The sequence below is a fragment of the Mytilus galloprovincialis genome, chromosome 7 (genome assembly GCF_965363235.1).
Source record: "Mytilus galloprovincialis chromosome 7, xbMytGall1.hap1.1, whole genome shotgun sequence".
Lineage (NCBI taxonomy): Eukaryota > Metazoa > Mollusca > Bivalvia > Mytilida > Mytilidae > Mytilus > Mytilus galloprovincialis.
The window spans coordinates 61,220,733-61,244,696 of NC_134844.1; the positions used below are offsets into that span (position 1 = coordinate 61,220,733).

At 33.7% G+C, this 23,964-nt stretch overlaps 2 protein-coding genes across 2 annotated transcripts; both read right to left on the minus strand.

The window, feature by feature from the left end:
* Window positions 1–236: 236 nt before the first annotated feature.
* On the minus strand, window positions 237–10,416 carry LOC143081846 (uncharacterized). The gene is made up of 6 exons (XM_076257522.1): window positions 10,267–10,416; window positions 8,653–9,897; window positions 8,028–8,058; window positions 7,165–7,451; window positions 6,643–6,670; window positions 237–1,102 (listed from the first exon to the last, which is right to left on the minus strand). Exons 1-6 carry the CDS (start codon window positions 10,312–10,314, stop codon window positions 807–809), a joined length of 1,935 nt encoding a protein of 644 aa, XP_076113637.1. The 5' UTR covers window positions 10,315–10,416; the 3' UTR covers window positions 237–806.
* Window positions 10,417–11,084: 668 nt separating this feature from the next.
* On the minus strand, window positions 11,085–23,729 carry LOC143084236 (rho GTPase-activating protein 35-like). Its single transcript, XM_076260644.1, has 6 exons — window positions 23,078–23,729; window positions 20,190–20,408; window positions 19,112–19,185; window positions 16,799–17,050; window positions 11,913–12,437; window positions 11,085–11,098 (listed from the first exon to the last, which is right to left on the minus strand). Exons 1-6 carry the CDS (start codon window positions 23,716–23,718, stop codon window positions 11,085–11,087), a joined length of 1,725 nt encoding a protein of 574 aa, XP_076116759.1. The 5' UTR covers window positions 23,719–23,729.
* Window positions 23,730–23,964: the final 235 nt, after the last annotated feature.

Consider the following 23,964-nt stretch of genomic DNA (forward strand, 5'->3'; position numbering starts at 1 on the left):
GGTAAGGACACGTTTCCGAATGTTACATATATATATATGCCCAAACCATGTACGGCAAAATGTTTTCACGTCATTTGTTGTAAACAACATCAACCATTTTCAAAATGAATATGAACCGATATAATGATACATTCTGCTGATTCAAATGTATTCTCAAATTTGTAACTGTTTTAATGTTTATCTTATTTTGAACCTTCTTCATATATTCAAACTTGATCTTTTAAATAAATATTTTTTAGGATTTAGACATGACGCATAATCATAATATATTTAAACTTTAAATTAGAAAAACCTGTCATGTAATGACCTATTCTTATATTGATCAATATCCTTTGGAACTTTTTAAAAGAATTCTTTTCGTGTTCACAATTTGGTTATTTTTCTTTGGACGTTAATATGAACTTAGTAATATTTTGACGTCGGATATCAATAACAATTATAACAATACATCTTGTAACAGCGCGTCTGGTGCTGAACTATTTCTAACGTTTAAGTTGAAACTTAATAAATACTAATTTGAGACACCAGCATGTTTAAAATTAAACCAAACATATCTCTAGGTTGTATATATTCCACCTTTATTCTAATACCAAACTGTTGCTTTATAGGCGTTTCATCTAGGTTATTTGCACACCGATTTGGTGCATGTACAAAATTAAAAATATTTTATATACATATAATTACAATTACTCTTTTTTACCACCATACGTTTTACAGGGCAACAAGGTAATGTAAAACATGGTACGTTGCTCCAAAAAGCATATGAAAACATTATAATGACAAACAACTCCATTTACTTAACAACACTACTGTCCAAGATAGATTTTCTTCAGATAATCTAATCCTCCAGTGTCGACACGTTCCAGAGCAAGCATCAACCTGTATATTGTAGGTTTTACTTGTATTGACGATTTCCATTTTCTCAAGATATCTGAAATTTGCTTGTACATATCCTTATGATACCGTACCATTGTCTCCTTTATCGAACTAACAGTAATTCCTAGCTCGATTCCGAGTTGTACAGCGCAATTGCCAAGATTCTCAGGCAGACCTTCCAAAACATCATTATGGGGAATTTCTTGTAGTCGGACATCAGCAATATCTATCAAGATAAATGTATATTATGTAGTTTTATTTTATTTACATATATATGTCGCACGTTATTTGGAAACTTGGATCTGCAGAAAGAAAAGAACAACAGTCATTTGAGTGTACTCGTAGTTGTTTATGTTATAAGAGATATTTAAGAAGAAGACAACTCTTCACAAGAGACCAAATTGCACATAACTACTAACTAAAGGTCACCGTATTTGTTTTACTAATATAGGTTCTAACGTATGTAAACATTGTTCTACAATGTTTTTTTTTATGAGTACTCCTAATAAAAATTATAAACAAAAGCGTTGCTGGAATACACATTCAATTGTGTCAATTTTATCTTACGTGACAACAATGTAGAGGTAAGTTTTATGATTGTTGTTCATCATAATATGTTACCAATAGATGCATTATTTATTTTACGCCTTCAATCACTTTGAAATAACTTATTTCACTTATTTATCATTTGTTGTAAATTCGTTGTATAACATGTATAAGAACATTGTGTTTCCCCATCGTGCCCATGTATATCAAGACCCAACTTTTGACAAATAGAAACAATTTTGGTAAGAACTCTGTACAGGACTTTCCCTTTAAAAGTATATCTATAACCGCTGTGCAGTATAACTTTGAACACAGGTTAAGGATGTCTCAACTTAGTATACGAAATAAAACGACAGATGGACGGACATACAGACCGACTATAAAATAGACACATTGATTACTATAGGGAACAGTCGAAACTATGGAAGACCAATATTACACTAATATATTATAGCCTCTCCCATATACCAGAAAACACATTGAAAGGAATAAAACGACTCACCAACAATTTCACACAGTTGAACAGATAACATCAATACAAACATCAACACAAACTTCAAAATCCTGAACAAACCGGACATCAACACAGGGACAAATCTTTGTTCTAAACAAACACTTTTTCATTCACTTTGCCGACTTAACCACTAACTGCAATCGAATAGTATGTACGGTACAGAATTTGCCGCAGAGAACAAGTCAGAACCTCACTGAACACGACTTTTTAACTTATTGTTAATGCCACATTGACTGTTTCAGTTCAAAACTTGATTAACAGACTAACAGATGCATACGTTATCTGGACTGATTTTATTGTACTACTAGAACACACCCGCGATATCTGTGACTGAATTAAAAGAGGGACGAAAGATACCAAAGGGACAGTCAAACTCATAAATCTAAAACAAACTAACAACGCCATGGCTAAAAATGAAAAAGACAAACAGAAAAACAATAGTACACATGACACAACATAGAAAACTAAAGAATAAACAACACGAACCCCAGTATCTAAGTATGTGTAAGCCTTATTTTAGTCTGGATTTTAAGTATTGGTATTGTCATCTGATAAAGTCATGCTGATTATAAGATGCACAGTTTTCTCTGCTTTCAAATTCTTCTGTTTGAACCCGTCGATCTGGAACTTATCAATTATTGGTAATATTAATTATTAAGAAAACAAAAGGGCCTGAAATGGAGTAATTTTTAATCAACATCAATGAATATATAAGTTATAAATAAAGTTTAATTCTTTGATTCGAATATATTTTTAGTATTCGTATTGTCATGCTGATTAAAATACTACAATTGAAACAATGTGACAATGATTACATTTAGTAGTGTCAATCCTGTGATTATGACCCGTGTATATAGCAAATCTCAAATACACCGTTTGATGGGGTGCCTGACAGATGCGGATCGTACAGATAAGGTAATGGGTAACATGTGACACATAATGATATGACAAAAAGGAAATCACATCAGATAGTTCCGGAACTTATCAATTTGTTTAATTGCTTATTGTTGGAAACAGTAATCGATGTAAAGGGGTTAAATTTTCAGTAAATCCTATCAAGTATATATATACCCTTATATAAGTTTGACTTGTAGCTTACTTCCGTTATACGTTTACTAGAGGTTTCCCGATTTGCTACCGTACCAACCGTAGTACGAACTGGGAGCGGTGATTTAACTTTTGGAAATAATTGATGTATGTACTTTAAAATACCAACGTATGTTTTATGAATCATATGCAAAACTATTTTGAGAATTTCTAGCTGTACTTTGGTACTAATTTCATGTGGTTACTTCTTGTATTCATAGTAAACAATATTGAGTGCACTCGATTAAGCTTTCAAGCAACCGTTGCAAGTAACCGTTGGAACGAAAGGTTTATAGTTAAGAGTTATTTTCCCCTGAAACTACATAGACCAAAAGAAGCTAAAAAACAAAACAAATTTAAAACCTATATAAATTTTGTTTCTAATAACTGTATATCAGTATAAAAATTTTAAGAATTGTATTTTTCGTAAAACATGAACAAGCAAAATGTATATTAACAAAATAAATTGACCTCAATTACAAATGAATAATGATAAAATAAATAAAAAGCCAACGCATTTCTGAGTTATCGAATACAAAAAAAGGATGAGCAGCAATAAATAAACAGAAAAAAAAACCGGAATAAATAAACAGAAAAAAAAAACGAAATAAATAAACTTGTGATATGACATTCACGCATCAATTACAGACCCTGTAACATAGATACTGTTGTATATAGATATAAGAAGATGTGGTATGAGTGCCAATGAGACAAATCTCCATCCCAGTCGCAATTTGTAAAAGCAAACCATTAAAGGTCAAAGTACGGCTTATTATCTTGAAATCTTTGATAGACAGAATAACTTGAAGAGCAAAACTGATCAGCAATCCTAAATCATCCGTCGACTTGTTTTTGAGGTTATTGCTGTAGATTGATAGAAACTTTGAGTAGCAGATTGATAAAAAATACAGGATCTGCACTGAAATAGGTCACCCCATATGGAATTTACTGACCCTGTATATATCATATTAGGTCACTAACACACTATGTAACTAATAATGCATAGAGCTATAAGTGATATCGTATTCACTTGGAATCCTTCCTTTTTTATAAAATAATGTATACACTCGAACAAGAAGTTTGAAAAAAAACTTAAATCACTATGCTATATTAATTTTAGAAACATGTCCTTTTTTAAAACACAATAGTTCATATATCTTTTTCGCAGTAAGCAGAGTGAGAAAAATAAGAAAACCTAGAGTTAAAGTATTCTAGGTAAGATCGATAATTATAAACCTGAACAAATTACCCTGGAAACTTTTATCAACCGACGAAAATGGTCCTTATGTACAGTAGTTGTCGTTTGTTTATGTAATTTATACGTGTTTCTCGTTTCTCGTTTTTTTATATAGATTAGACCGTTGGTTTTCCTGTTTGAATGGTTTTACACTAGTAATTTTTGGGGCCCTTTATAGCTTGTTGTTCGGTGTGAGCCAAGGCTCCGTGTTGAAGGCCGTACATTGACCTATAATGGTTTAATTTTTTAAATTGTTATTTGGATGGAGAGTTGTCTCACTGGCACTCACACCACATCTTTCTATATCTACTTAATTTGGAGTCCAGAAATGAGTTTTAAATGGTGCTTATAAGACATTGTATAGCAATACGGTTTTCCCCGTAGAACAGTATCAAGAATTAGAAGATATATACATATTGCATTAGTGCAAATATAGCGTCAAATTATTGCCGTAACCTGTGGACAAAATACGTTGGAATGTAAGAATTTTTTCTAGCATTGCTGTATGATAAAAGGATTAATGGATGGATGTTCAATTTGGTTAATATTATCCCTCGTAGCTCTTTAATTCAGTGGTAGTCGATTGTTTCTGTGTTACATATTTGTTTTTCGTCATATTGTTTTAACATAAATCAAGCCGGAAGTTTTCTCGTTTGAACTGTTTTGCATTTGTCATTTCGGGCTCTTTTATAGCGGACAATGCGGAATAAGTTTTTCTGGTTGTTTAAGGCGGTTTGGTGATCTATAGTTGTTAATTTCTGTGTCATTTGGTCTCTTGTGGACTGTTGTCTCATTGGAAATCATACCATATCTTTCTTTTTATATTTGTATTTTTTCATCAACAACAGAATAGAGGAAAACTTATTTTTCAAAATATATTTTAAGTTTACCTTTTAAGAATGCATTTCTAGAAAAAAAAATGTTGATGAAAAAATATGAGAAGAGAGCCCTTTTGAATTTCTCACGCAATTTAAAATATCAAGGGTCTAATCATTTAAAAAAAACTCTGATGTAACGATCGAAATAGATTATTTAATAATAATATCAAATTTCAAAATCATTCAAGAACTAATTATAGTATGAAATGAAATAATAACAATTTCGACATGTTAACGAATGTAAGCAACACCAATAACACGTATTTTAGAAAAAGGTTGATAGATATTATTTTATTTGTTCAATATTCTCATTATCAACCTGTTTCTGTCTATAAATAAACGAAACAGAAACATTACCTATATCACATTGAAACGCAAATCTATATTTAGAATATCAAGGCCATGTCAACTCAGTTCGTTTAAGGTCTGTTTGATTCATGGTCTTGTGCACAACTAAACAATTTCATAAAAATCATAAACAGAGAGATGTAGAAACGTTGAAATCGTTATCAACGGGTTGTCCGATCCATCTGAAAGGGCAGATAGCTCTTGACCTGATAAACAATTTAACCCCAGTCAGATTTGCTCTAAATGCTTTGGTTTTTGAGTTATAAGCCAAAAACTGCATTTTACCCCTATGTTCTATTTTTAGCCGTGGCGGCCATCTTGGTTTGATGGCCGGGTCACCAGACAAATTTTTAAACTAGATACCCCAAAGATGATTGTGGCCAAGTGTGGATTAATTTGGCCAAGTAGGTTCAGAGGAGGGAGAAGATTTTTCTAAAAGATTACTAAGATTTACGAAAAATGGTTAAAAATTGACTATAAAGGGCAATAACTCCTAAAGGGGTCAACTGACCATTTCGGGCATGTTGACTTATTTGTAAATCTTACTTTGCTGAACATTATTGCTGTTTACAGTTTATCTCTATCTATAATAATATTCAAGATAATAACCAAAAACAGTAAAATTTCCTTAAAATTACCAATTCAGGGGCAGCAACCCAACAACGGGTTGTCTGATTCATCTTAAAATTTTAGGGCAGATAGATCTTGACCTGATAAACCCCATGTTAGATTTGCTCTAAATGCTTTTGTTTTTAAGTTATAAGCTAAAAACTGCATTTTACCATTTAGTTCTATTTTTAGCCATGGCGGCCATCTTGGTTGGTTGGCTGGGTCACCGGACATATTTTTCAAACTAGATACCCCAATGATGATTGTGGCCAAGTTTGGTTTAATTTGGCCCAGTAGAGGAGTTTCAGAGGAGAAGATTTTTATAAAAGGTAACGACGACGGACGACGACGACGACGGACGCCGGACGCAAAGTGATGAGAAAAGCTCACTTGGCGCTTCGGGTCAGGTGAGCTAAAAACGACAAAAGTCTCTAGCATACCAAATTACAAGTAGGGATCTTTGGTGTTTTAATTTTTAATATGACGACCGCTTATTGATAGAACAGAGTCGTTTTAGCTGGGTAATTGAATTAATATTTATATGTTACCTAACAAGTCTGTGTCTTCTCTGAATACCTGCAAAAACAGTGGTGTTAATATGCTTTTTTGTGATATTTCAATAGCATTGAATTACAAGAGGTCATGACAACTGTTTTTGAATCAGAACAAAATCGTTTAAATTCATTCGGTCTTTCATACGTTATAACCGACTATAAGTTTACATTTAAAGATTTTCTAAATTTAAATTATATGATCCATGCAAAAGATATCAGAATAACAATAAGTGTAATCCCGACTTCTTCGTCAGTTGTTGACCATTTTGTTTTTGGCAGCAATATTTTGTTGATCATTGCATTATATTAATTATGTGAAGCAAATACACTTAATTTGATTAAACAATCTGTCTTACGAATACTTCCATTTTAATATTTATGAATAAAATTTTACACATTGAAAATATTCAACCGTCTGTAGACGTAAAACAAAAAACCGGAAACTTAAAAAAAATAACAAACAAGAAAGCCTACATTGGATTTGATGCTCTTATTGAATCCAATAATCTTACAAACCTTGCACAATAGATGTCTTGTTTCGTCCACAGCTTTCATTGCGTCCAACAAATTTGTAAATGATTTGGTAGGTTTTCCCCTTATCCTTTTTGTTTTCCAGCAATGTAATGCCATGATTATGACAATAAGAGACATCCCTGTGTAGCAGTCCTCTATATCTTGCCAATCTAGCAGTTCTAACCCAAGATGAAGCACCAAATCTCTACAACAACTGTTAGTAAGCTGAACGGCAAATCTGGCAAGTTCTTGTTCGCTTGGCGACTTTGTCAGAATTGGTTTTGCAAGACCTAAATAGCATAAAAAGATAGCATCATTATAAACGATTTAAATCTTTTGTTATTGTTTTTTGTTATGTGTATCGTTGTCTTAATAGTAGCAATTGTCTGTTTACGTAAATAATCGCTCTGAAATTATCAAATGTTATCTACTCCGATCTTCATGTTAATTTCCATCTTAATGTACTGAGGTGAGTAAGATGTGCGTCCTCCTTGTCTTTTTCCGAAGCTACATGGTAAAATACTTTGCACCGCTTTATCTTTTCACAAAAGACTACAATAGATCATTAAAGGTCATTTCTCATAATTTAAGCAGATACTTGATATGTTTTCTTTCCATTTGGGAACCAAATAAAACGATTGCAAATATAAGGTAAAAGACCGAGTCTGCCTTTTCACGCCGTTTTTATAACTCAAATATCTCCCAAAAAATCCATAATCTATCAATATTTTAAGCTTATTTTGTTCTTTAACTGACGCTCTTTCAACTTAAAATATCAATTTAGATTTCTTCATTTTCAAATCTTCTCCTAAGTAGATACTCAAATATCTATTTGTGTATTTAAAGTATTATCTAAATTGATTTACCTGGACAATGAGAGGGACATTCGTTCTGTTTCTGAAATTAAAATTAAGAAAACAATCAGTGTGATCGAAACTGAAAATAACATGGTTTTTGTTGTAATGATTTGATTTGATGTTCTGTAACTGATAGTGTCCTTGTAAACATGATGAAATATATCATTGACTAGAGTTGTTTTAACAACGAAAAACCCTCCACAAACAAAAAAAAGGCTATCTCATGCAATGTCAATCAAGTTTACTATAGATGGTTATGATGTTTAACTAAAATATACGATACCAGTAAAGAATTTACTATTATTACATAGCAATATAATATTTCACATAGAATGTAACCAAAAGTTAGCGTGCAATAAATTCTAATATTGCACTAGTGCAATAAATCTTTAAAATTTATGACGTCATCAACGACAACATCTTAGTTTAAACCAATTTTTACTTTCAAATATTATATTGCTATACAATAAAAGGGTTATTGCATGAATATTGGGGAATATTGTCCCTCGTAGAACATATATTGAACTCGCAAACTCGTGCAATATAAAATTCTACTCGGGACAATATCCCCCACTATTCATTCAATAACCCTATATTATTATTTGTATTTTACATTCTTGTTAATGTTGCGTACCTTGTTAAAAAACCATAGTAAAGGATATCTGGAGGAATGTTCATTTCCACTGTCGCACATCCAGTCTGAATTCATGTTTGCCTTTGAAATGGTAACAACACATGGCGATCTGTGACACACTTCTCCGATCTCAATATGAAAGAGATTTGACAGATTTGCATTTTGGTGGCTCTTTCCAATGCTGGTAAGATAGAATTTCAAAACAACTTCTAAAGTGGAGGTTAAACATTCTTGAATGCTGGCTGCGATATCTGGAGAAATTGAAGATTTAGATGAAACGTGTGTAAGGTAGACGACGACCTTTGTTTCTTCTACAATTATTCGAAACTCGGTTTTGGCGTCAACACATAACACTGCTGATGAGTGGTATAACAATGGATGACCGTTTAACTCCATTATAGGCCATATACTACTGACTGCTCCAATAAGTTTGAAAGAAAGTGCGGATGGTATGGATGACTTTTGTAATTTAAAGACCAAAGAAATTGTCCTGTTTGCAAATGATTGTTCATCCAGAAATGACTTCGGCATCTCGTTTTTTACTGTGCATGGCACTAAATAATAATTTGCATGTGCATCACTCTTGTCTGAATATCGTTTCGGCGAAACCAAAACATCAAGATGTATGAGAACCTGAATAATGAAATCTTTGGTCTCATTATCTGGTATGTGCTTGCAGAATTGTTTCTGTTGCCATAGTTTTAGGAGATCTTTTTTGTATAGCTTTCCTGTATTTGTCATTTTTCTTAGAATGCTTCTAAGGATTTCATCCTCGGGCCAAAATATCTCATCTGTGACGAATGACCTCAGAATGTTGACCAATGCAGGAGGATAAAGTATGATGAAGTTGTTAAGTTCTGGTAAATTGAAGTACATGATTTTGCCCAAAGCGTGTTGTGTTAAGAGAAAATCGTCCATTTGTTTGTCAGAAAGTGCTAGATCTCCATTCATTGTGTTTGCTTGAACCAAATGTGATTTAGGTATAATATTGATATTATCTGTTTTCATATTGTTGATCAGAAGCTCGAGTGGAACCCAAATCAAAGGGCGCCGTTGTCCCCATGATGGCTGGTTCCGAGCAATACGGACAAGTTGGGCTTTCAAATTTTGAATATCCTGATCCTCTTTGTCTGTACCATTTATGAAGAAAACTGAATCAAAGACAAAGTGTTTATTCCTTTCATGGGTACCAAACATTTCAGTGACTATCTTTACAAACTCTTTTTTCCTCGTCTTTTGCATATCCTAGAAATTAAGGAAAGTATGAAAAAACTAAATGGTTAATGATTCTTAACTATACTGAAACAGGTTTCAGGCGGTTATTCGTTTTTACTCAATGAACAGATTTATTAACGACACATGCAACATGTAGTCTATAGATCATTATTAAGAACATACGATCAATTCCATGGTAGTAATACGTATAAAGTTTTGAGGAACGTTAAGAATCGATACTACAACATTTCATTTTATTCTGAAATTGAATATGTACTGCTTTGATATGTTGTTTTATAAGAAAATAACGGAAAAATTTTCTGTATCTTTTAAATAAAAATTTAACTATGTTTTAGATTTTAATTATATGAGGCTACAAGTTAATACATCAACGCTTACCTCCGTTAGAAGGTCGCTATGCGTTGCAGCGAACAGGATCATAGGCATAACATCACTATCATCAACACAGTAAGTTAATATTGAATTGACCCAATGCTTCACAATAGCTAGAACATAAATATTGATGCAAAATACATATTATGTCTACGTTTGTTTATGTCGGTTCAATGCATAGTTATCTATACGCCATGGTTTAACTTATTGTTGAAGGCAGTTCGGTAACAAATCTTCTTTACAAGTGTGGTCAAACGTCTTAAAACCAAGGATACTGTTATATGCGTTGTTTCAATTCATAATTTACTCCCAATGTTTAACACATTCCATTATAGTTACAGTATTTAGTTATATTTTTCCCGAATGATCAATGAGGTTAACCTTACGAACATTACCAATTGGTCATTCAGAAATCATATGTCGACTTTAATTGACAAATCGATGGCCACAAACGAAAAACTACAAAAGACAGACACGTTTACCAGTAATTAACATAGTATCATAATACAGCGCCAATCGTTTGTATTCAAGGTAAAATCACAAAAATACTGAACTTCAGGAAAAATATTCCCCAATCAAATAACAAAATCAAAAGCTTAAACACATCAAAGGAATCGATAACAGCTGTCATATTCCTGGCTTAGTTCAGGCATTTTTTATATGTAGAATTATGTGGATTGAACCTGGTTTTATAGCTAGCTTAACCTTTCACTTGTATGATAGTCGCATACAACACCATTATATTAAGAACGATGGATGAACAAAACAAACAGACATACTAGGTAAAAATGCCAATAATAAGGGTTCAGCAGTCACCATGATGGTTAAATCCCAATCACTACAAAAATAGACAAGTATGTCACTAAGGATGCACAAAAAGGCATTTAGAAAGAGCACATCAACAAAAATGAAAGACAAGGATATACGATTTTACAATAGCACAATAACACAATGACGGGATGTATAAATAAAGAGCCTCGTTAACTGGATATCACCAATAACAATCTAGACAGTAAAAGTAATAATCATGAAGACAGAAAAAGAATACTTAGATTACAAATAACGTCATTACCACGAATCTTTACTTTTAGACCATCGTGTATTATTCAAGAAATTGATACGGAATATTTATCAACAAGGCTTTGGTACGTTCCGTTGACATTTATTTTAGAAAAAGGACGAGACGTTCCTTGGCGTACACAAGTGCTGGTTCATAAACCTTCAGCTCAGACACTTGTGACGTTTTCCAAAGTCTGAGTAGGAGCTGCAAGCTATTGAATACCAAATAAATTGAATGAATATCCTATATGCAGGTGAAATTGGGTTATCGATACTAATGTGCAAAATGCAAAAAATAAGCTACAAACTACCAAAAATTCCGTATGGTACCCCCAAATGATTGAATTATAGTGTATGCTGCCATTTTTTCTGTCCAAAAGCATTGTGAACTACTGAAGAATTATACCGGCGTACTAAATCAGTTAGTTAGTAAAGTAAAACGAACACTTACAAGGCATTCGATGCATTACCAAACATGCGAGTTACCATGAATAACACAGTAACGCAACAAACTGAAACGAATTGTATGATCTTCTTTTGTTTAAATTGTTGCTAAAATGAAATAGTGTGCATTGTCGTAAAGTTAAACTTACACTCATTAGAAACATCACCCGTAGGATATTCTGCCAATGGTTCCCGAAAATCCTTACTGCCATCAAACATCACGACAAATGTCCCACCGTGCTGAACAAATAACTGATGGGTCATATCATACGATCGTTGACCACCAAAGTCGACAAGATCCGAAGGGGCAATCTTGATTGTATACTGACCACTCTTAACTTCCTTCAAAATGTCGTCATGAACAGCATACGCTTCAATTTTTTTCGTCTTAGGAAGACTAATCGATGAAACTTTTTTCATTTCCGATATGGTTGTTTTTGAATCCAATATTTCTTGAGAATCCCTTAAACAAGCTTCGATTGATTCGTTAACTTCGGAAACATCATTGATATCTGTCTCTATTGCCTGTAGATTTGATTCAAGATTTTTAGTTCCCGGCGATGGTAGCTCTATCGGCTGGTCCTGGTCAGTATCAACACTTTGACATAAGGATGTCTGCTCACGATTGGGTTTACCGATGACAACCTTAGTCAACACATTGTGACCTCTACCTCCTACAAAAACAGTCATTTGTATCGTTTAAAAAATTAACAACACAGATTAAAAACATTTATCTGATGTGGTATTCATGATGAAAGTTAATAACGACCAAGATATTTGATAATTGCATTATTTCCTTTAAGTAAATGAGGTAGTGTAAAAGATCGATCATGTAGACATTTATTTTTAGTTTAGAAACTCAATTCTAGCTTTTGAGTACACTATATGTCAATTTATACAATGTATTCAACCTAAGTATATAGTATATAGTTATCAAAGGTACCAGGATTATAATTTAGTACGCCAGACGCGCGTTTCGTCTACATAAGACTCATCAGTGACGCTCATATCAAAATATTTATAAAGCCAAACAAGTAAAAAGTTGAAGAGCATTGAGGATCCAAAATTCCAAAAAGTTATGCCAAATACAGCTAAGGTAATCTATGCCTGGGATAAGAAAATCCTTAGTTTTTCGAAAAATTCAATGTTTTGTAAACTGGAAATTTATAAAAAATGACCACATTATTGATATTCATGTCAACACCGATGTGTTGACTACTGGGCTGGTGATACCCTCGGGGACGAAACGTCCACCAGCAGTGGCATCGACCCAGTGGTGTAAATAGTTATCAAAGGTACCAGGATTATAATTTAGTACGCCAGACGCGCGTTTCGTCTACATAAGACTCATCAGTGACGCTCATATCAAAATATTTATAAAGCCAAACAAGTAAAAAGTTGAAGAGCATTGAGGATCCAAAATTCCAAAAAGTTATTCCAAATACAGCTAAGGTAATCTATGCCTGGGATAAGAAAATCCTTAGTTTTTCGAAAAATTCAATGTTTTGTAAACTGGAAATTTATAAAAAAAATGACCACATTATTGATATTCATGTCAACACCGATGTGTTGACTACTGGGCTGGTGATACCCTCGGGGACGAAACGTCCACCAGCAGTGGCATCGACCCAGTGGTGTAAATAGTTATCAAAGGTACCAGGATTATAATTTAGTACGCCAGACGCGCGTTTCGTCTACATAAGACTCATCAGTGACGCTCATATCAAAATATTTATAAAGCCAAACAAGTAAAAAGTTGAAGAGCATTGAGGATCCAAAATTCCAAAAAGTTATGCCAAATACAGCTAAGGTAATCTATGCCTGGTATAAGAAAATCCTTAGTTTTTCGAAAAATTCAATGTTTTGTAAACTGGAAATTTATAAAAAATGACCACATTATTGATATTCATGTCAACACCGATGTGTTGACTACTGGGCTGGTGATACCCTCGGCGACGAAACGTCCACCAGCAGTGGCATCGACCCAGTGGTGTAAATAGTTATCAAAGGTACCAGGATTATAATTTAGTACGCCAGACGCGCGTTTCGTCTACATAAGACTCATCAGTGACGCTCATATCAAAATATTTATAAAGCCAAACAAGTAAAAAGTTGAAGAACATTGAGGATCCAAAATTCCAAAAAGTTATGCCAAATACAGCTAAGGTAATCTATGCCTGGGATAAGAAAATCCTTAGTTTTTCGAAAAATTCAATGTTTTGTAAACTGGAAATTTATAAAAAATGACCACATTATTGATATTCATGTCAACACCGATGTGTTGACTACTGGGCTGGTGATACCCTCGGGGACGAAACGTCCACCAGCAGTGGCATCGATCCAGTGGTGTAAATAGTTATCAAAGGTACCAGGATTATAATTTAGTACGCCAGACGCGCGTTTCGTCTACATAAGACTCATCAGTGACGCTCATATCAAAATATTTATAAAGCCAAACAAGTAAAAAGTTGAAGAGCATTGAGGATCCAAAATTCCAAAAAGTTATGCCAAATACAGCTAAGGTAATCTATGCCTGGGATAAGAAAATCCTTAGTTTTTCGAAAAATTCAATGTTTTGTAAACTGGAAATTTATAAAAAATGACCACATTATTGATATTCATGTCAACACCGATGTGTTGACTACTGGGCTGGTGATACCCTCGGGGACGAAACGTCCACCAGCAGTGGCATCGACCCAGTGGTGTAAATAGTTATCAAAGGTACCAGGATTATAATTTAGTACGCCAGACCCGCGTTTCGTCTACATAAGACTCATCAGTGACGCTCATATCAAAATATTTATAAAGCCAAACAAGTAAAAAGTTGAAGAGCATTGAGGATCCAAAATTCCAAAAAGTTATGCCAAATACAGCTAAGGTAATCTATGCCTGGGATAAGAAAATCCTTAGTTTTTCGAAAAATTACGATGAATTAACAAAAGAGGGCGAAGAAACAAAATACTTAAGCCCCAGTCCCCCTAGACCACGATCGCACCACGATCACTGCGATCTAAAATAAATTCAGATCGTGGTGAGCTCGCAGTATGAGCGGCATGGAAATGAGGATTTTCGTTTCAATCACGTTGCTACTACGTCCTCATTACGCTTCTACAACGATCCCGCTACGATTATACCACGTTCTTATCACGTTTATTCTGCGACCTTACTACGATAAGCACGATCTTTCTACGCACATCACGTTCTCACTTCGACCATACCCCGAATTATCCGATTGCAACACGATCTTATCACGCTTTTACTGAGATTATGACACGCTCTTACCACGACCCAATTACGATCATAACACGTTCATACTGTAATCTTACTACGCTCCCAGCAATAACGTCAATATCGTGTTCCATATAAATACTGTACATAGTATTCCTTCTGTTTTTCATTGAAACGTAAAAAGTTTCTTGAAAACAACGCAGTCATGTTATCAAAATTTACGTAAGGGTTAGGGTAGAGGTAGATGCAGAGGGAGATCTGATAGTAACGAATCTTGATCCAGAAGATATATGGCGGACCGACCAATCCAACCTAAATCACAACTTATTGCTGGTCAATCAAGATCAAATGACGATGCTTTAGTGAATGATAGTAGGGATGACACAGATGTGTCAAAAATGATTGAGTCGTTAAAAGGATAAGAGGTCCAAATTACATACAGACAAACAAAAGCTTGAGAGCTTTTATAAATATTATATGTCAATGACAATGAGCATGATGATCGTAGTGTGAACGTAATAACAGCGTGATGAAGACGGCTTTGGCGTACTAGAATCGTACTATGGTCTTGAACAGCATGATATAATCGTAGTGTATAAACGTGGTATAGTCGTTGTGGAAGCGTGTTTGGGTCGCGATAAGAACGTGATGGTCGTAATGAGGTCGAAATAAAGTCGCTGTGAGATCGTAGATCAGTCTCCCCGACTAGAATCGCTCTTTTGCTACGCTGTCCCTACGATGGTACAGCGACCTTTGTTATCTTACCACGACATTACTGCACTCTCACTACGCTTCTACTACGACCTGATTTCGTCACGACCGCGCCACAATTGTTTTGAACATGTTCAAAGTTGGCCACGCTCATCACGATCATGAAAACCTCACCACGACCATACTACGACCTTACCATGCTTACCGCGATCTGAACGATCGTACTACGGTCGTAAACATTTTCATTTTTTTTTCACAGATCGTAGAACGATCGTGACCTAGTGGGACTGAGGTATTACATAAAAAAAAAAGTTGTCAATTTTCTTATCTTATAATTGCACAATTAGAAGATTGGAATTCTCCTAACATGTTTAACCCCGCCATATTCTGTAAGTATCTACCTGTTCCAAGTCAGGACTCAGAAATTAACAACTTTAGGTCATCGTACGGCCTTCAACAATGACCAATTCCCATACTGCATAGTCGGGTATATGAGGTCCCGACGAAACATGTTTATTCAGTTGAGCACTTGTACATGTTGTATAAGATGTACAATAAAATACAGTTTATTTCGATGACGGCGCGATTATAACGTTCCACTTCACACTTGCGTATTGCGATCACAAGATTTGTTTGAGGAAGGTCACGCTGTGGTCACTGCATACGGAAAACATGTCGGCGAAATGTTGGCTGAAAGTTAACAATTACAAAAAGTAAACTTCCTCTAAATTTGGGGAAATTAAAGAATGAGCCATTTAGTTATTAAAAGTATATAAATTATCTTTTTTCAATTAAAGTTACATATAACTGTAACTACATTTTGACGATTTAAAGATTGATGATTATAGTTACCAAAGGTACCAGAATTCTAACATAGTACGCCCGACGCGCGTTTCGTCTGCATAAGATAATATGCATTTTCTTTGAAAAACACACTTTTTGTTTTTGAACTCCAATTGTGTAAAAAAAGGGCGAACATGCCTTATGACGTCACATAGAAAAAGCACATCTTTTTGCAGATCATTCGAAAAAATGGGTTAGGTTTGCGTGCGTATTATTAACCATTTTCACTCCTCAAAATTTTACACTGCATTACCTTCTTTTAAGGGAACCATTTCATAGGTTCCTAAATTTATTCCGTTACGTCCAAAGTGTATGACCAGTCCATCTGTTGACTTCCAGTTAAGTGGTATAGGACTACCAATAAGAATACTAGCTAGAGAAGACTTCCCACATGCACAACTGCCACACAGGAAAACTCGATTTTCAAACGATTCATATGTTCCAGTGGAGAGTAGTTTGTGAAAATCTTCAGAGGTACCAGCAAAAGGAAGAAGATCGGGATTTACTAAAAAAATATATATATATATTCGGAAACATCATCTGCATGTTCTTTTTTCTTAATTCATATGTTATATATATATTCAAAAATAAAAAAAGAATGCCAGGAAATTCTTAAGTACCTGAGAAAAAACAGTATATGTTACCGGTGATAATCAGAAAACGTGTTTACACTTTTGATAATGTATGCACATGTTGTTGGTAAACAGACTTTTTACAAACGTAGTAACAAATGCATCGTTTAATCAGGTTGAAGTTGGAAACAAATGTAGGTAACGACAAACTGTAGACGCAGTTTTAGCGAGTGCATAGGGTGCATTTCTTTCTAACACAAACGATGTAAACGGATAAGCGCGCATACGTTTTGATCATTTCTTTCAAACATACGTTTGCACAGTTTACATAAACTTTGACAAACTATGCAAACGATAAAAATGCGTCTGCAGTTTTTCGTTTGTCGTTTGTTAGTACAAACGCTACATTTGTGTCTTACTTCAACCTGATTAAACGAAGAATTTGTTTCTACGTTTGTAAAAAGTCTGTTTACCAACACCATGTCATACATTATCAAAAGTGTAAACAGGTTTTCTGATTATCACCGGAAACATTTACTGTTTTTTCTCAGATACTTAAGAATTTCCTGCCATCCTTCTTTTATTTTTGAATATATATATATAACATATATTTACCAACAACATGCGCATGCATTATTGAAAGTTCAAACAGGGGCAGTAAAGACTTATTAAACGATGTATTTGTTTCTACTTTTGTAGCGTTTAGAAAAAAAACAACAAACGCGCATTTTGGTTAGAAATAAATGCGGCCACAGTGTATCAAAGTTGATGTAAACTTGGCAAACGTATGCTAGAAACAAATGATCTAAACATGTGCGCGCTTGTCCGTTTGCATCGTTTCTGTTAGAAAGAAATGCACTCTTTTTATAAATAAAATGAAAATGTCAGAATGCAGTAATAAGTCGACAAACAAGCAACGAAAATAAACTTATATATTAAATAATGGAGATATTACAAACTGAAAGTCGATTTTAAATATACATGAAATACACGTTTCTTTATCCAACTTGATACATATTATCTTTGCATTCACTTGCCAAGTTGACTTATACAAAAACAAGTCAGTCTGAATTTCTAAATTTCAGTTCTTTGTTTTAAGTATGTCTTCCGGAAATTTCGACTTATTTTCTGATGACGTAAAAATTATAATTGTTTTTGTAGAATGTTAGGATTATTTAGTTATAAGAAGTGTATTCAATATTGCAGCAATTTATATTAGACAATAGAAACAGATGTATGCGACACCTGTTGTTTTGACTAATACGATCTCCAAAGGTATCTCGAGTAGTTTACAAATTACAACGTGTGTCCGATGAAACTGTCAATTCAGTTCATATGTGTTGTTGAAACTTTTCCTTTGTATAGCATTGAATATGCGCAATAAGTTTTTGAAAACACAAAAGTATTGCTGATTAGTTTGAGGAGATATTGATCTACTTCTATCAAACACTATTGAAGTTAGATAGTTCTGATGTGCTGTTATATCTTAGCGAAAGTCCCTGATTTCAACGACGTCAAATTCTGAGAAAGTAAAGTTTTGTACTCAATCAATCTATTAACCCTCACACAAATGTCAAAACAAGTTGAAGTAATAATTCCACTATGTTAGCAATGGCAAGTCAGCACGTTTTCGACAAAGTCAGGTTTGATAGTTTGATATTATAAATGACAGTATTTATTAATGGTAATATTGGTAAACAATAATCTGATACAAATGGTCACTAAGGTAGGTTATGAGTGTATGGGGCAGTTCTGACAATTCACAGTTACATATTTATCTAACAGGTTATAGATTTCCAATTCTACAACTTTTCGAATCTTTAAACAAGCAAAATCTTCTTCATAAATTTTCATCATAACAGGCATGAGACAAGCTGAAAACTAAACATGAAATGGATTGCTAAAATCAAAAACAGTTTAAAAAAACTATCAACTGCTCCTTCTTTCGATAAAACTTGGTTTGATAAGTTGTTTGCCATTTTTAACATACTTACTAGACTCATCTGTTCTGAAAGGAGGTCGTGACGTGGGGAAATGTCTTTCAGGCACAACATCAAAATCGTTTGTGCTGTAATTAAAAAGTAAACATTTACTAACATACTTTTGCAAATAGTAAATTAAAAGACAATGACCATGTAATTGATATTTATGTCAACAGCCGACTATACACTCGGATGGTGAATCCCTCGAAAACAAAACGTCCATCCACAGTGGAATCGACTCAGTGGGGTAAATTGTTATCAAAGGTACCAAGCTCATATATTGATACATCAGAGGCACGTTTCCTTTTACGTAAGCCTCATCAGTGACGCTTATATCGCAAAAGTTAGAAAGCCAAAACAGTATCAAATTGAAGAGTATTAAGGACTCACAATTCCAAAAAGGTGTGCAAAATACGGAATGTAATATCAGCCTGAGGTAATAAAATCCTAAGTATTTCGAATAATTCATATTTTTGCCAGTACTAAATTTTAAAATAAAATACCATACAAGTGATGCATGTCAACAGCTGACTACTTGGCTGGTAATACCCGAGAGAACAAAACGTCCACCAGCACTGACATCGACCCAGTGCTGTAATAGTTATAAAAGGTACCAAGCTTATAATTTGTCTACCTAAGACATAACATTGACGTTCAGATCAAAATAGTTAGAAAGCCAAACAAGTACAAAGTTGAATAGCATTGAGGACCCCAAATTAAAAAAAGTTGTGCCAAATACGGATAAGTTTATCTAAGCCTGGGATAAGAAAATCCTCAGTTTTTTCGAATAATTCATACCTTTACAAACAGTAAATTAAAAAAGAAATGACAAAATAATTAATACTCATGTCAATACCGAATAACTGACTACTGGGCTGATGATACCCTCAGGGACGAAAAAGTCCAACAGCAGTGGCTTTTTTTCATTTTCAGGTATTTAAACTCTAAAAGTTTGAAATACTTTGTGTAGGGTTGAGGACTGTCAAACTTCAAATAATAAATTGATGAAAGTTTAATTAAAGACCTTTGACCTAACTTTTTTAAAGTCTCTTTATCAATATAGTGCAAACTTATGTATGCCGCAACTCACTGTGATTTTCTGTACTCAGCTTGAAGATTTTTAAGATGATTTCGGAAACATTTTTCGGCATCAGAGGAGTTGAGCAGATCAAAAGGAATTCTAATCTCTGAGTAATTTTCGACAAAATCTAGTTTTGACTTCCAGCTTTCATCACCAGGAGCCAACTCTACAAAGTATGTGTCATAGTCCGGATGGTCAGCGATGTACCGTTGACAACCAGACCAGGGTCTAAAAGAAGAAACGAAAAAGTCAAAAAATACAAATACATGTAATAATCATCGGAAATTGTACAAGTCAGGGCTTTAATTTTCAATAATACAAGTAAATAAATGTTGTTTTTTTTTCTAAAAAAAAATGTTTCAAAAATATAAGCATACATATACGTAGTTTCACTTTTTTACTAGCTTTTAATTTTATCTGTATAAAAGATATATATATATTCAATCAATATAAATGCCATGATGTCTGTGTAATATTTAAATGCTGATTTTGTTTAGTTGTTTTACGAATTTTCTATTTCATAGTTCTAGTTTTAAACAATTCACACCTCACAGACTCGGTAACTTGGAGAGAATTACACGGAAAAAAGAAGTATCTTTTTCCATATTAAGGTGCTCAATCTACACAGTACTGTTAGATTAACTTGAACAATCAACTAGTAGGCTTGGTAACTAGGTCATGCGAAGAAATATCTTGTGATATAACCATGGGGAATTTTGAGATCAGCCGTTGTCCTCTTGATGTTGGTGTGGTTATTTATGTAGGAATTTGGGATCAAAGCAATGTCACAGAGAAAAACTTAAATAAAGAGATGTGCAATGAGCGCATGATACGCCTGTCGCCTTGTCAACTTTTTCTAACTTCTCAATGGCAAATCAGAAATTAGATTTTTTTTAAAGGAACTTATTTTAATATATTAAAACCAGTCATCAAAGTTTCACGAAAAATCTCACAGCATTTTTAAGACATTGTTCTCCTACAATGTACTGTAAACTCTTTTTTTATAAAAACTCTCAATCTGAAATTTATAAAATCGAAAACAGCTTACGTCATTAGACAAAATAGACATAAACAATTCACCAAGAGTAAAGCATTATTGCGTTATTGTCAAACATGTTGATGACTGACGTACCGACAGACGGACAACATTAAACCATAATACGTCCGTAAACAAACGTAAAAAGCAAGAAACCACCTTAACAACTAGTACTATCAGTTTTAAATAGTGAAGCAGAGAAAGCTGAAAATTCATTTTTAATATTGGCACAGCAGTAGAAATTCGGTATGTTTAACCGTTCCTTAGGGACAACTTTTCAACCATGATAATGTAGCAGAGTGATTTTGTATTCCTTGTAAATTAAGTAACTTGTACTTTGGGAATCATTGATTTATATTAAAACTCTACTTCTTATTGAGTCTTAGATCACATTTCACGCTTGCAAAATATGTTTACAAAAGTATATTTATCATTTGACTTAGTATATAATTTACGTATTGAGTAATGATACTCATACATATTCATGGAGGTTGAAATTACACTCTTTGTTCTGATTAGTTATCAGTTATTGGAGGTTAAGTTGAGTTTTTCATGTGTGCTCTTTCGGTAGAAATTACATGGACGCTGGGCAGAAATAGACGTCCATCTATGTATCCAGTTTGACATACTAGAGGTATAGGGGAGGGTTGAGATCTCATGAACATATTTAACCCCGCCGCATTTTTGCGCCTGTCCCAAGTCAGGAGCCTCTGGCCTTTGTTAGTCTTGTATTGTTTTAATTTTAGTTTCTTGTGTACAATTTGGAAATAAGTATGGAGTTCATTATCACTGAACTAGTATATATTTGTTTAGGGGCCAGCTGAAGGACGCCTCCGGGTGCGGGAATTTCTCGCTACATAGAAAACCTGTTGGTGACCTTCTGCTGTTGTTTTTTCTATGGTCGGGTTGTTGTCGCTTTGACGCATTCCCCATTTCCATTCTCAATTTTATTAGAAACCAATATTACAGATTATGTATATTTTAGATTCATCTTTATGGTTTGTTAGACACGACTACTCTACTGACAACGAATCTAGTGTAGATTACTTGTTATTCAGTGTGCCAAGAGAACTAGAGAACTCGCTTGACTAGTGGTAAGCGCATAATTTATAATTTTTGTACTATTCCATATTATTCAAATAATAGAAGGCAAGAGAAACATTTCCTATGACGATTTGCACGTTTTTAACAAATCAGTTGAATTGAACTTAAATGTCGATATTTAATCCATAGTGAATTCTATTGAATGTTGTGAAACAAAGGATAAATTCGAATTATCATATATTATCTTTATTATAATGATCAAAGTAATATTAGTAAAGTTAAATTGCAAATGTTCATTTACTTGCGAGAAGAAATTTTAAATATACATTTAAGTCTATTTGGATGTAAAAGCAATGACACTGAATTAACGTTATATTTAAATGTCGAGCACAGAAATCGGGTTTATTAAAGGGCATGTACCATGTTATGTACATTCCACTTCACAATCAAATGAATGAACATTCCAATGTAAATGTGTTTATACTGTTTATAGTAACACTATTATATCAGATAGTTATCAAAGGTACCAGGATTATAATTAAGTACGCCAGACGCGCGTTTCGTCTTCATAAGACTTATCAGTGACGCTCATATCAAAATATTTATAAAGCCAAACAAGTAAAAAGTTGAAGAGCATATCAGAAATTGTTTTAACGGAATTATTTTACATGAGTTATCATTAATATTTATAATTTTGTTATTTCAGAGTTTTAATTTTCTAGTAATAAACCATCAGAACTCAAGAAAGTCTCCTTTATCATTTATATTCAAGGTGACACTTTTAACACTTAAATGACACCATGTTTTTTTAACTTACTTGTCATTTATGGAAATGAGATCTGGAAGGAAGTGGTTTATAGTCTCTGGCAATTTCTGTAGAAAGAACTGTTCTCGCTTCTTAATTTGCTCATCACGTAAATAGGCAATGTGTTTTCTGAACAAACGCTTGGCTGAATCAGTCCCAAAAAGATCAACATAATGCCCAAAGTCCAAGTCTTTTTCTAGTTTCCGTTTTGTTGTAGACCAAACTGCTTTAGAATCTATTACTTTCAACTTTAACAAACTCTTGTATGCTTCCATGGCCACATCCAGAATGTGTTTGCGCTGTTTCACAGCTTCGCTGAATGGAATTATGTTTGGCCGTGTTTTAGTTTTGTCTATTAATTGTGCTAGAGTGATAAATGCTAATTCAATGTTCACATTTTCGTGAGCAGAAGTGTTAATCAAGGGAATATTATTTTTATACTCCTTACGCGCCACGATTTTCTCTGCTTCCTTTAAGTATCTTTTATTTGCTTCGTCAGTTTTTGTTGTCACTAAAACTACAGGTTTATTTTTTTTCAAAGCGCAATTCAAGAGATGAATCACAAAATCAACTTGTTCAAGAGTTCGTTGCTGTGATTGGCTCACGTCAAAACAGCATATGAAGCCATCAATGTGAAGTTTACCATCCGGCATTATATGCTGATCGTACGAACTGTCGGATTCCATACCTTTCAAAAGCAAAATTATTATTATATTTTAAAAAAAATAACTAGTGAACTCACTTAATGTAAAGTCGAGTTTACACTGCTGCATTTTTTAACCAAAATATAGATACTTGAATATTTCAAAAGTGTGTACTTAAACATGCTGATTAAAATAAGACATCTTACATGATTCAAATTTAAAACTATACATCACGTTATTTTCATTTCGGGTTAG

Bases quoted from the DNA above. Each gene is read 5' to 3' on its own strand.
- LOC143081846 (XM_076257522.1), bottom strand. From the start codon at position 10,314: ATGCCTATGATCCTGTTCGCTGCAACGCATAGCGACCTTCTAACGGAG. The intron at 7,452-8,027 runs GTAAATCAATTT...TATGCTATTTAG, and splicing joins ATGTCCCTCTCATTGTCCAG to GTCTTGCAAAACCAATTCTG. The intron at 6,671-7,164 runs GTTTGTAAGATT...CTGTTTTTGCAG, and splicing joins CAAGACATCTATTGTGCAAG to GTATTCAGAGAAGACACAGA.
- LOC143084236 (XM_076260644.1), bottom strand. From the start codon at position 23,718: ATGCCGGATGGTAAACTTCACATTGATGGCTTCATATGCTGTTTTGAC. The intron at 20,409-23,077 runs GTAAGTTAAAAA...TTCTTCTTTTAG, and splicing joins CTCATTTCCATAAATGACAA to ACCCTGGTCTGGTTGTCAAC. The intron at 17,051-19,111 runs GTAAGTATGTTA...ATATTTTTTTAG, and splicing joins TTTCAGAACAGATGAGTCTA to TAAATCCCGATCTTCTTCCT.